The sequence below is a fragment of the Dipodomys merriami genome, unplaced genomic scaffold (genome assembly GCF_024711535.1).
Source record: "Dipodomys merriami isolate MVZ:Mamm:240054 unplaced genomic scaffold, mDipMer1.0.p SCAF_15, whole genome shotgun sequence".
NCBI classification, from domain to species: Eukaryota; Metazoa; Chordata; class Mammalia; order Rodentia; family Heteromyidae; genus Dipodomys; species Dipodomys merriami.
This window is the reverse complement of record NW_027202826.1, coordinates 27,337,984-27,351,054: the sequence shown is the minus strand read 5'-3', so window position 1 is coordinate 27,351,054 and position 13,071 is coordinate 27,337,984. Positions and strand designations below refer to the sequence as shown.

The 13,071-nt window shown below is 39.5% G+C and overlaps 2 protein-coding genes across 2 annotated transcripts in view; both read left to right on the top strand.

Annotated features, from left to right (window-relative positions):
* The window catches only part of Arsj (arylsulfatase family member J), a 56,047-nt gene that overhangs the window by 22,744 nt on the left and 20,232 nt on the right, over positions 1–13,071 (top strand). The gene's annotated exons all lie outside the window — the stretch shown is intronic.
* Positions 10,127–11,966, top strand: LOC138827006 (pseudouridine-5'-phosphatase-like). Its single transcript, XM_070022496.1, has one exon. It carries the CDS (start codon positions 10,164–10,166, stop codon positions 10,845–10,847), a length of 684 nt encoding a protein of 227 aa, XP_069878597.1. The 5' UTR covers positions 10,127–10,163; the 3' UTR covers positions 10,848–11,966.

Below are 13,071 nucleotides of genomic sequence, written 5' to 3'. Positions count from 1 at the left end.
AGTACATTTCCTATTGAGCATTGTTACCCTCTTCTTTGTTTCATCTCTCCCCTCCCCCCTTCCCCAACTCCTCCCTCCCGGCCCTGGAAGTTGTAAGTTCATTTCAACATAGTGCCTTGTACATCTCATTGTTGATCCTGGGGCTTGAACTCAGGATTCCCTACCTTTATTTGCTCAAGGTTAGCTCCCTTTCCGGTTTTTTGGTGGTTAATTGGAGATAAGAGTCCCCTGGGCTTTCCTTCCTGGACTGGCTTTGAACTTCGATCCTCAGATCTCAGCCCCCTGAATAGTTAGAATTACAGGCATGAGCCACCTAGTTCCTGGCAGAACTCCTAATTTCCTTCTTACCTAATGCTGAATCTTTCAGAAAGGAATCTTTACAATTCCAAATCCTTCCACGAAGTATTCTTGCTTGAAATCAGATTGTGAAACTTTCCACATAGCCATGTTGTCTCATCATGCAAATGTTATTTCACTTCTCATGTGATGAATCTGTCCTCCAGGCTTTTCCAGCCCTGAGGATCAGGCTTTCCTAAAGTCTAAGTGAGAATTACATTTTTCTCTCATACTTAGTTTTGACCTAGATGGGCTGGCAAGTCTGCACAGATTTGTCTGCCATAGGTAAATTGGCTTATTTCCTTCTTGGACTTGAAAGTTGTTCTGTGATTTATAAAGTCTTTTTTTTTTTTTTGCTGCTAAACGTTTCATTGACAGAAAAATTCAGGACATAAAACAGATGAAGAGTAGAGATGCCAGAAGATCCTAACACCCCCTCTTTCCCTGAAAGGTAGACTTGGGTCTACCCAAGCTTCAGGGCTCTCTTCAAGGCCACTGTCTGAAACCCTCTAGCTGACTTAATTCTTCAAGCAACATGTAGTTAAGGTACTCATATCCAATAAATAACTCTACAGTATGAAATTAACTGCAAAAGCATTGACAAAAGCCTATCAATCTCTTAAAATACTTATAAGAAAGAAATTTTAATATATTTCTTTATTTTTATATTTACTTTATATTATATTTATTTATTTTATATGTATTTATATATGTGTATTTATATGAAGATAAATATATATCTTTTAATGAAATATAACTTGTATTTTGAATTGTTTAGCTCAGAGATCAGGCAGGTCAATGATCATCTTACTACATGGAAGTAGACTCAAAATCTAGGGTACAAGAGGGGTTTGGGGAAAGTAATGAGGAAACTGCAAGGTTAAGAAAGTTGAGACATAGCTGGGCGCCAGTCCTATAATCCTAGCTACTAAGGAGGCTGAGATCTGAGGATCATGGTTCAAAGCCTGGGCAGGAAAGTCCATGAGACTCTCCAATGGGTGCTATGGCTGAAGTGATACAGCACTGCTTTGAGCTGAAGAGCTGAGGGACAGTGCCCAGACCCAGAGTTCAAGTTCTATGACCATCCAAAAAAAAACAAAAAGGTTGAGACAATTTGTCCAGTAGCCAGTTTCCAGATTTTCTCTTGCCATCAAATCCCATTCCAGTTGCCTGGTAGAGAGGAAAGTGTAGAAGGAAAGGATTATTCAATAACTAAGCTTTTGATAAACTATGATAGAACACACGCATAAAATATGCTCTCCATTGGTGTATATTTTATGAAATGTCTATTACAAAGCAGTGTCTACCATCTTTACCATTTCAATATGGCCGTAGTCTTTCCTTCATGTTTCTTGACCAATTTTCGAACTAGAAATCCTGAGACCAATACAAAGCTATTTTGAGATGAGAAATGAGAGAGAAGAAAAAAATTGTAAAATTACAATAAGAATGGAAGAGAAAACATCGTTACCTAATAGCCCAATAAACATAGACTTGTGACAAAGACGAGAAAACTAAAAGATTTTCAGAAGGAAGAAAAAAAAACGTGCTTGGGTGGATGTAATCACATTAACCAGACTACAAGGTGGGGAATATTCTAGACTCAAGGTCTGGCATTTGGCTTCATATTTCTACTCCATCTTCCAGAGAAACAAAATGCCAGTTGCTAATAGGCCCAGTATCAACACAATCTGATGAAACAGTTATTCCCAGGCTGACCATCACTTCCAAATGGTCTGAAAAAGAAAATCATGGTAAATTAACATGAAGTAAAACACACCAGCTGTCTGTAAAATTTTTGTTGAAATGCCACACATGCTTATTGCAGTCTCTCTAAGTTAAAAGGAAAAAAAAGATGTTTCTCCAGATAAACATTGTCCATTCAAAAATAACAATAAGATACTAATACAAAAGATACTGTTTTTCACTCACCCCAGAGTCCCGGAACTACAAAAATTTTTGCAAGTTTACATATGTCCCTAACGTTCAAATATCTAAGTGTCCCAAGAGACCTTTATTGCTCTGAGTCATATCTGGCCAGATGATTCAATATTAGGGAATTGAACCATTGAGTCAGACCAAGTCTGCATTTGAACCATTAAACAAGAAGATCTTTGAAAGGAAATGTCATGCATTTTTAGCAGCAAAGTGTTAATGAGATGGAACTTTGGGCTGAGAGTAAACAGAAATGATTTCTCCCCACAGTGTGCTATTGGATTATGAGGTTTCTATTTTGTGTGAGCCATTAAGAAAAGTACCCATAGTAATGTGAAGCATAGCACACTGTTTGCCTATAAAGAAATTCTGTCTTCAGAAAGTCCCAGTTATTATTCAGTTTTCTTCCTTGTGTGTGTGTGTGTGTGTGTGTGTGTGTGTGTGTGTGTGAGAGAGAGAGAGAGAGAGAGAGAGAGAGAGAGAGAGAGAGAGAGAGAGGGAGACAGAGAGAGACACAGAGACACAGAGACACAGAGACACAGAGAGAGTTTAATTGCCCTTTAAACAGGAAAGATTTTGATTTTTGTTGACCACTCCTAAAACACAAATGGCTATGATTTTGATGGTTTGTTATAAGGCTCACAGAGCTGCAATAGAATGGACAGTCTACCCAGAGTGGGGGGCTTGGCTTTGAACCAAGGGAAAGAGAAAATACATTGGTAATTAGAAAGTTTAGCAGGTTCAAAGGCTTGTAGGTGTGAGTGAAGGCAGTGACAAAAGATGGAAGAAAGAAACTGGGTGGGCTGGGAAGGTGGCTCAGTGGTAGAGCGCTTGCCTTGCATGCATGAGGCCCTGGGTTCGATTCCTCAGCACCACATAAGTAGAAAAAGGCCAAGTGGCGCTTTGGCTCAAGTGGTAGAGTGCTAGCCTTGAGCTGAAGAGCTGAGGGACAGCGCCCAGGCCCAGAGTTCAGGCCCCACGACCAGACCCCCCCCCAAAAAAAAAGAAAAAAGAAAAGAAAGAAAGGAACTGGGTGCCTGTAGCTCATGCCGGTAACCCATGCTATTTGGGAAGCTGAGATCTGAGGACTGGGGTTTGAAACAGCCCAGGGAATGAGTCTGTGAGACTCTTTTCTTCACTAAACTACCAGAAAAGCAGGATGTGGAGTGGCTCAAGTGGTCAAGTGGTAGAGCACTAGCCTTGAGTTCAAGCTCCAGGACCAACCCTCTCCCCAAAGAAAAAAGAAAACAAAAGATGGAGGGAAGAGGAGAAGTAACCATGTTCACATCACCCTCTTCTTATCCTATTTGGAATTTACGTTATCTTTGAAGATCCAAGCCCACCCATGCCTTTCTCTATCACTCTATGCCTGAACACACTCTCTCTCTCTCTCTCTCTCTCTCTCTCTCTCTCTCTCTCTCTCTATATATATATATATGTAACAGCTAAAGACAAATTATGCAAGTTAATATTTATAAAAAAGAATATAACAATTCCATGATGCACTAAGGATTTAAAAACTTTGTTTCCCAAGTTTTTTTGTGAAATAAAAGTTTGTGGGTGAATATAGACTATAAAAATAATTAACAGATTTGTTTATTTTTCTATACATAGAGACAAACATGACACCACATTCTGACTTTAGCCATATAACGACAGTAGTAATATGTTACTGCTAATACACCTGAGGTGTTTTTTTTTTTGGGGGGGGGGTCTGGTAGTGGGGCTTGAACTCTGGGCCTGGGCACTGTCCCTCAGCTCTTCAGTTCAAGGCTAGCGCTCTACCACTTGAGCCACAGTGCCACTTCCGGCTTTTTTCTTTTTGCTTATGTGGTGCTGAGGAATTGAACCCAGGGCCTTATGCATGCAAGGCAAGCGCTCTACCAACTGAGCCACCTTCCCAGCCCCCTACACCTGAGTTTTAACACTAAGTTTCTCTGCTTCTCTTCCCCTTTACATAGGATTTGTATGAAACTATGCTCTCTTTCTTTTCTTTTTATAAGAACACTCAGAAATGACTGGATTTTCTTCTCCTTTTATATAGTAGACTGCTTTTCTTGATTCCAGTTGGGTCAAGAGAACTGCTGTTCAGATTTCTGGTATGTTTGGAGGGAAAGCATCACTAATTAGATTCCAGGCAAATTCAGGCTGCATTTTGTTAGGTTTCCATTTGCTGCCTTATAATTTCTTTCAAAAGGTTCCCTAAAACCACATTCACATTTTAAAAGATGTTCTACACTTGTTTATGTCATTCAACATGAGGCTGCTTCCTTTGAGCATGGAAGGCAAAATAGCAAGCACTAAATCTTAACTTAGCAGATACTTCTCCAACAGGACTTCTTAACATCTGTGGGCTTGCCTGCTTTGTAATTTATTCATAAAAGTTTTAAGATTGCCATTACATCATAAAGTTAAAAGAGGTATTTAAAAAAAGACCTTGTTGATGAAATTCTAGCTTGCTTTTCATAAACACATGTTGTGCGCTGGTGACTTTGTTTTCTTTTGTGTGTGTGTGCTCAACGATAGACAGATGACTTAGAATTGCTGGGTTGTGTTCTTCCATGTCCTATCCTGAAAAGGTAAATTTAGATTTAAGATCTTTTGATTACTTAGTGGAACCAAACATGACATTCGTTGTAAAAAGAACAACTGTAAAGATCTATTTCCAGATCTCAATGATTTAATCATTCTGCTTATTTTTACACTTTATTTTCTAGTAAGAGGTGTTGTGACTATTGACTTTGCAAACTTATGTCTCTTCACATTTCTTAGGAAAGGTCTCTCTCTCTCTCTCTCTCTCTGACATAAACTTAAAAAATAAGGAGAAATCCTTATTGTTGAAGCATGGTAATAGAATGTTCAACTTTAATCAAAAGAAGAATAAATCTTGATTGTTGAAGCATGATAACAGAAATATTCAAATCAAGTGACCGTTTAGTGCTGAAAACAAAGGAATTGTGACCATCCAATTTATCACAATGAAGATTCTCTTGTTCTGAGTTACTGTAGAATGAAGTATTCCCAATTGCCTCTTCTCAAATCTAGCCTTAGCTGAAAATATTTCATGCTACAAACTGCACACGATCATCACATGATCTATTCTAAACTAATTTTATGTTCCTATACAGGATTCAACAGGTTCATTTTGCCACTAATTTCCAACTATTGAGAAATGGCTCATTGACATCAATCTCTCAGGCATTTTTCCTCCATTGAGCCACCAAATTGTCTTTTCGAGTCACACATCACATAGTATCTAATGAAAATATAATTCTCTCATTGAGGCACAGAGAGTCACAACAGCCCATATTGGTAAAAAGACCCTTCGGAGTGTGACAGCCAAATGCTGTCTCACCTCTCCTGCAGGTACCCAAGACTACCTGTTCCATGTGTGTCACTGTTTGGTAGACCTATTCTTTTTCTTCTATGTTTCTATGTTTTTTTCCCAAACTATTCCTTTTGAAGGGCCATTTACCCATTACTGATCCTGTCCATAATCTGATTTCAGCTTTAGAACTCAAATCAAATGATAATTCTTCATCTTATTACTGCAGGTAACGTTCTCATTTTCAATCGGCTATTTTTTTTTCTTCTTAAAATATTTTTGTAGTGCTGAAGATCAACCCTGATTGAGAAGGGCTCTCCCATGATGCTGCACATCCAGCCCTTATGAGCTTCACCAGCACTAACTAACTGTTCTATTCCTCGATGTACTTTGAGGTCTTTGGTGGCCTTATAAAGATGCCCAAATATCTGGTAGTATATGACATAAGGCAAACAGAGAATAAATATTTATTAGCTGATTTTTATCACATGTATATTTCTTCACCTTATTTTTAACATCTTAGATCCTTGTCCTATTAAAATTGATGATGTTCTCAAGAAAGTAAATTTTAAACACACCTTATAAAAAGAAGAGGGTTGCTTATGAATAATTTGAATCCTAATCTATCATACTCTATCACATAGTCTTTATCTCATTTGCTTGTTGGGTAATTACCATCTCTATTCTCTCCAATATCTTCCATCTTTTTTTTTTTTTGGTCGGTCATGGGGCTTGAACTCTGGGCTTGGGTACTGTCCCTCAGCTCTTCAGCTCAAGGCAAGCACTCTACCACTTGAGCTACAGTGCCACTTCTGGTTTTCTAGTGGTTTATTGGAGATAATAGTCTCAAGGACTTTTTTGCCCGGGTTGGCTTTGAACTGTGATCCTCAGATCTCAGCCTCCTGAGTCTAGGATTACAGGCGTGAGCCACCGGTGCCCAGCCATATACCATCTTTAAAAAATTGTACCTATAATTTCAAATGTTGATTTCAAAAATTATCATAGCAAGGTGCCAGTGGCTTATGTCTGTAAATACTAGTTACTCAGGAGGCTGAAATATTATGATGAAGGTCCAAAGCCAACTCAGGCAGACAAATTTTTTGAGAGATACTTATCTCCAAATTAAACATGAACAAGCCAGAAATGGAGGTGTGGTTCAAGTGACTGAGTGCCAGCCTTGAGAGATAAACCAAAGGAACAACATTCAGGCCCTGAGTTTCCCAGTACCAGCACAAAACAAGAAATATATTTTAATGCATGTGTCTTAACTTGCCTTATCTGCTACTCATCCAGAGATGGTTAATAAATGAAACTTAACAAATACTTTATTATTAGTTTGAATTATATCTGGATCAATCAAATTAGGTATTTAACTAGTTCAAGCCAGTTGGAAATTTCAACATAAGGATAAGCCAAACAGCTGCTTTTTGGGCAAAGATGAGATGGTAGATTTGAAGAGATATACCTTTATCTCCTGTAAGTTACAAATAAAATAATTCCAATTCATAAAACTTCTTTGTCTTAACCAGTTTTCCTATTGCTTTTACTTATTATGATTGGAAAGAATATTTATTTGCCATATTTAATTAATATGCTAGTATTCTGATTAAAATCACTACAAAAAAAAAGCAGAGTTTGAATTATCTACTTTGTGTTCCCAAAAGAGATCCAAATTATTCACAAACAATTAGGGAATTAGTTTTAGTTCTTCCAGCAACAGTTTTGGAAATAGTCCATTTGGTATATTGAGCTGGTAATATAAGACAGATAAATGATCTCCAATAGGTAATTTTCACTATTTTTTTTAAAAAAGAAGAATCTGTAGAATTCCAGAACTTTCCCTGATGTAACATTATTTTCAGCTGCATAATGAGAAAAGTTCCCCCTCACTGACAATTTAAAATTCCAGTTAGTCTGCTTCTATGCTCCTTCTTACTCTTAACCATAAACCATCATTTTCATGCCTTACAAATACTTTAATTCATTCCTTATTCTTTATTTCCTTGAGGTTTTGATTTGGAGAGCCTTTACTTAAAAAAATCATAATTAGACTGCACACACAGCCAGAGCTCAATGTTAAATATTAACAATGCACTACGGTTTTTTAATAATCCTATTGATTATCCTACATCTAGTTATTTATGGTTGATACATAACAAATACATTTTGGGACACAGAAAGTTCTCTTATGCTGCAAAAAAAAACCCCCACAGGATACAACAGAATAAAACAGTACTATCCGTATTGCTTTCTTCATAAGAAATTTTTCAGCTAATTAAATATATATATATTAATAAATTAGGCTGTATCATTTACATCATATTTGCACTTGTCTAAAATATAAAATAGAGCTATTATACCTCAATAATAAAATATGCCACAATATTAAAATGTGGTAAACTATGAAGAGTATTGTAAATATAATAAGGTATATTATCAAGATATAAAAGTAACTGAGAAGAGGAAAGAGGAATTATTATTTTTGGTGGTGTTATTTTGTCTTTATTTGGTTTTGTTTTGTTTCCGTGCTAGTACTGGGAATTGACTTCAGGGACTTGAGCTCTTGCTTAGTTTTTTCTGCTCAGGGCTGGTTCTCTACCAGGTGAGCTACATCTCCACTTTTGGCTCTTTGCTCATAGACATTTTTGCCCAAGCCAACTTTGAACCAGGATCCTCAGCTCTCAGTCTTCTGTGTAGCTCGAATTACAGGAGTGAACCATTGTGGCAGGGATTATTGTTTTCTAAATGTTAGGCAGGGAAGATAGCTATGAACAGGATGCATTTGAAACTGGAGGAAATGAAGATCTAGCTAAGCAGAAGTTGTTCCAAGCCAGAGCTCCTCCTGCCAGAGAGCCTGGAATTGGAGACATGCATAGGAAATTAGTTATCTCCAAAGAAATACAAGTGGCCAATAAATATATGGAAAAAGAATGCTCAACCTCAATAGTCACTAGAGAAGTACAAATTAAACCTACATTGAGAGATTCCATCTCCCCTTAGTCAGAATGGCTATCTGATGGAAAGAAACAAGTAATTGCTGACCTGGGATGAGTTGGCTGTTATGAGATACAAATTAGTTCAGCCCCTATAGAAATAACTATGGAAATTCTTTAACACCGTAAAACTAGAACCACCAGTGTTGTGCCTCTCCTGTGTATGTGCCTGAAGGTGTGAAAGCCAGTGTACAGTGAAGATACCTGCACATTCATGTTGATGGTGGCATAGTCACATAGCTATGTTAGGGAATCAGCCATCTACAGGTGACTGGATAAAGGTGTGGCATACATACACAATAGATGATTATTTCTCCATAAAAAGAATGAAATTAAGTCATTGGCGGAAAACATAGATGGAAAGGGAGACCATATTAAGTGCCATAAGAAGACTGGAATAAGTATCGCATGCTTTCACTCAGATGCAGAATCTAGATTTTTTAAAATGACATGAAATTAGAAGGAAGGTTATTTGGAAAGAAGTCGTCAGAGAGGGGGGCAAGAAGTGGCAATGGGGGGACAAATATGATCAATGTCTTATTTTGGTACAATCAGAAGATGCGAATAAAAGCCCATGAAACAAGATTAGCAGAAAAAAACAATCAAATTTGTAAGGTTTTCACAGAAAATAAAGGAGAATAGTTGTCTGTAGGTTCATGTGACCTGCTGACTTGTGGTAAGAAATATATACACAGACCAAATCAGCAGTGGCCTAGCTAGGGACTAACAACCCTAGATCAGGACCTGGAAAATTACCTTGAGCCTGATAGGAGGGTTCTGTGAGCTTTTCCCACACAGATGGAACATGGTCTATTTTATTTTCCAAAATGGGTTTTTCTAAAACCCCAAACTGTATGTGGCCAGGAGCTATTGTCTCTAAAGGAACGTTAAGTGCCTCCAACACAGAGTGGAATTTGCTTCCTGTCCTCCTGACCACTGGATTATGAAGATGCAGAAAGCATCGTATTTGGGGTGCAGAGTGGGCAGAAGGGAAAAGGGAGAGAGGGGGTGGGGAAAGGGGAAGAAGATGACAGAGAGGAGAAGTAGAGTGGGGAAGAGAAAGACAGAGGAAAGATCGGGGAGGAAGGGGGGGTAAAAAGGGGGTTGAGGAGCAGACAGACAAGAAAAGGAGGAAGGCAAAGAGGAGAATGGGGAGACGGGGAAAGATTACAGAGAGTAGAGGGAGATGAAGAGAGAGCAGGGACAGGGGAGAGAGAGGGAAGGGAGTAGAGAAGAAAGAAGAGGAAAAAATGGAGGAGGGAGGGGAGGGAATAGAAAGGGAAGGGAGGAGAAGGGAGGGGAGGAGAAGGGAAAGGAGAGGAATGAAAGGAGCCGTTCTCAGGAGAGGAGAGAAGAAAAGAGAAAAGAAGGACATGAAAGAGGTGGAAGGGAGTGAAAGAGATGAAGGAGGCTGGAAGGAAAGAGGAGAGAGAGGGAGGGATGGAGACTGGGAGGGAGGGAGGGACTGTTGATGATGCTTATTTCTGTTAACACGCTGGAACGGTCGGCGCACGGGTCAGGGGCGCGTGGAGGGGGGGTCTTCCCACACCCACAGGTGCCGGGGAGGCCGCACCATGACTGCCCTCAAGCCTGTCACCCATGTCATCTTTGACATGGACGGGCTGCTCCTGGACACCGAATCCCTGCAGACCCAAGTGTTCCAGGAAATCTGCAAGCGCCACGGGAAACTGTTCAACTGGGTGGTGAAGTCGCGGGTGATGGGCTGCAGGGCGCCGGAAGCGGCGCAGACCATCATCAACATCCTCAAGCTCCCCATGGCCAAGGAGCAGCTGGTGGACGAGAGCCAGGAGATGCTGAAAGAGCTGTGTCCCCACATCAAGGCCATGCCAGGGGCTGAGAGGCTGGTACGCCACCTGCACCAACATGACATCCCCTTGGCGGTGGCCACCAGCGCGGGCACCGAGTCCTTCGAGAGGAAGACAGCCAACCACAAGGAACTATTTAGCTTGTTTCATCACATTGTGGTGGGCGATGACCCCGAGGTCGCCGAAAGCAAGCCAGCCCCTAATATCTTTCTCACTTGTGCCAAGAGGTTCACTCCTCCTGTCGAGCCAGAAAAATGCCTAGTTCTGGAAGACTCTCCCAACGGTGTGGACGCAGCTGTGGCAGCTGGCATGCAGGTCATCATGGTTCCTGATGAGAACTTGGACAGGGATTTGACCAAAAAGGCCACGTTGGTGCTAAACTCCCTCGAGGATGTCCAGCCGGAGCTGTTTGGTCTGCCTGCCTTCCAGTGAGGCCGAAGAGTCATCTCTGCCGCTCTGGGTCCCATCCCTGACCCATGCTGTAAAAGGAAAGGAAACATCTTCCTTCCCTTGATTCAAGACCTGTCTCCTCATTATATTTAACCTGCTCAAGTCAGCCTTTCTAGCCCGGATTGGCTTGGTTCACTCAAATGTTGGCAGGAGTCCAATTAACGTCTGAAGGGAAATAGAGACAGCACAGAACATCTGTCTAGCTTTCCATCTGAATAATGAAGCGGATATCATTTAAGATAAAGAAGAATTCGCATGCGTGCCTGCGTGCATACTCCCCTGCCAACACCTGTACACGTGGCTGTACATGTGTGGGTGGATGCATATGTGTAAGCCTGCGTCTGACCTCACAATTCACCAGGACAAAATAAGCATCTATGTGCACCGGCAGCTGGAAAACGTAAACTACCTTTGGATATGCCTATTTGCTCTGGTGCATATCCCTCTACAGATATCCATTTGTAGATTGTGTATCACTCCACCTTCTGCAATATTGACGTTTAACATGCAATTGTAACTAATGATGGAAGTAGTAATTCTCTCTGCTCTGAAATCTAGGTGGAAATGCCTTGCTAGAGATGACCGTGACGTGAAGCCCCTGAGTAGCTTTAAATTTGTTTTTTTTGTGTATGTGTGTGACTTCAAGTATGTCTTTGGATGTTTTCCTCACTGACTCAATGAGCCAAACCATCAGCAGTTTTTGTCTGAACATGTCTGCAGCAAATTCTTTTTTATCTACCTGCTTATCTATGTTGGACAATGTTTTCTGTCTCAGGAAAAAAATTATCTCTTTGAAGAACATGGATTTTCTACTTGTTAGTATAAAAATAGATGCTGATTTCTGAATTGCTACTTGGTAAGACTGAGAACCAAAGCAGTACTTTTTGCATAATCGGTCATCATGTTTTTAGGCAGATTTACTCAGCCTCGGGAACTGGGCTCTAGTTTGCCAAGGCATTCAAAAAGCAGAGCAAGGAGCACTAGCTTTTTCTAACTTAACTCCAACTCCCTTCTAAGGTTTTCTGCCTTTTATTGTTTTTAAGCCATTTATCAGCTCTGTAAGTGTTGGAAACCATGCATTAAAAACCTATGCATGTCTGGTGGGATGTGTTAATGAATGCACCTAGCTTTTCACCAACTTTACCTCAGCTTAGAAAATTCAGCATTCCTGTTTAAACTGTGTACTTGTCTGTTCTTTGCAAATTAGATGATAGCATCTTAATGGTTTATCTGTAAGTTAATTTATTTAAAATCTTTGTCAGTGCTTAAAAAATAGTGTTCTTTCCTTATATGTCTGTGAGGTACTTGAACTCAGGCCTCACACTCTGGCTTAATTTTTATACTGAAGACTGGACTCAATCACTGAACTGCACTTCTACATATCTATAATTTTGTATTTATATATGCTATATACTATATTATATATTATACAGTGTACATATATGTGTACATATGCACATGTATGTGTATATATACATATATGCATATATAACCCACATATATGTGTGCATAAGCGCATGTATGTGTATGTATACATATATGCATATATAACCCACATGTATGTGTATATATGCACATGTATGTGTATATATATACACATATATACAGAGGTGGAAGCAGTAGTGAAATTTGTGTTCTGCCACTTGAGTCATTTTCCAGTTTGTTTCTTACTAGTTATTTTGAGATGGACCTTCACAAACTTTTCACACTGGCTTGGAACTGTGAACTTCCAGATTTCCACCTTCTGAATATCTAGGATTGTACATGTGAGCCACCAGCACCCATTAAAAACAACGTTTTTTTTAAAACTTAGAAGATTTTATTGAAGGGTGGAGCACTGACACTCCAGGACTGTACCTGAGGTTCCCGGGAGACCACCCTGGGTGCAGATTCACCTTGGCTTTTTAAATGAAAAACAACATTCTTAATTGAACTGCTCAGAACTGTACAAACAATCCCCTATTTCAACTATATATTTTCATATGTTACCCCAAGTAAAAGTGAACACACATTTCTTTTAAAGCAAGAGTTAAAAACTTGTCCTTTAAAATCTGCCCTGCACTCCTCTTAAATATTGCCATGACAGAAGGATTTCAGGCCTTTACATAAAAACAAGCCCAACTTGCTTAACATAAGAATATAACTGTCTTGGAAGATGCATTGCTGGAAGACACGTTTATCTACTATGATTATATATAGTATATAT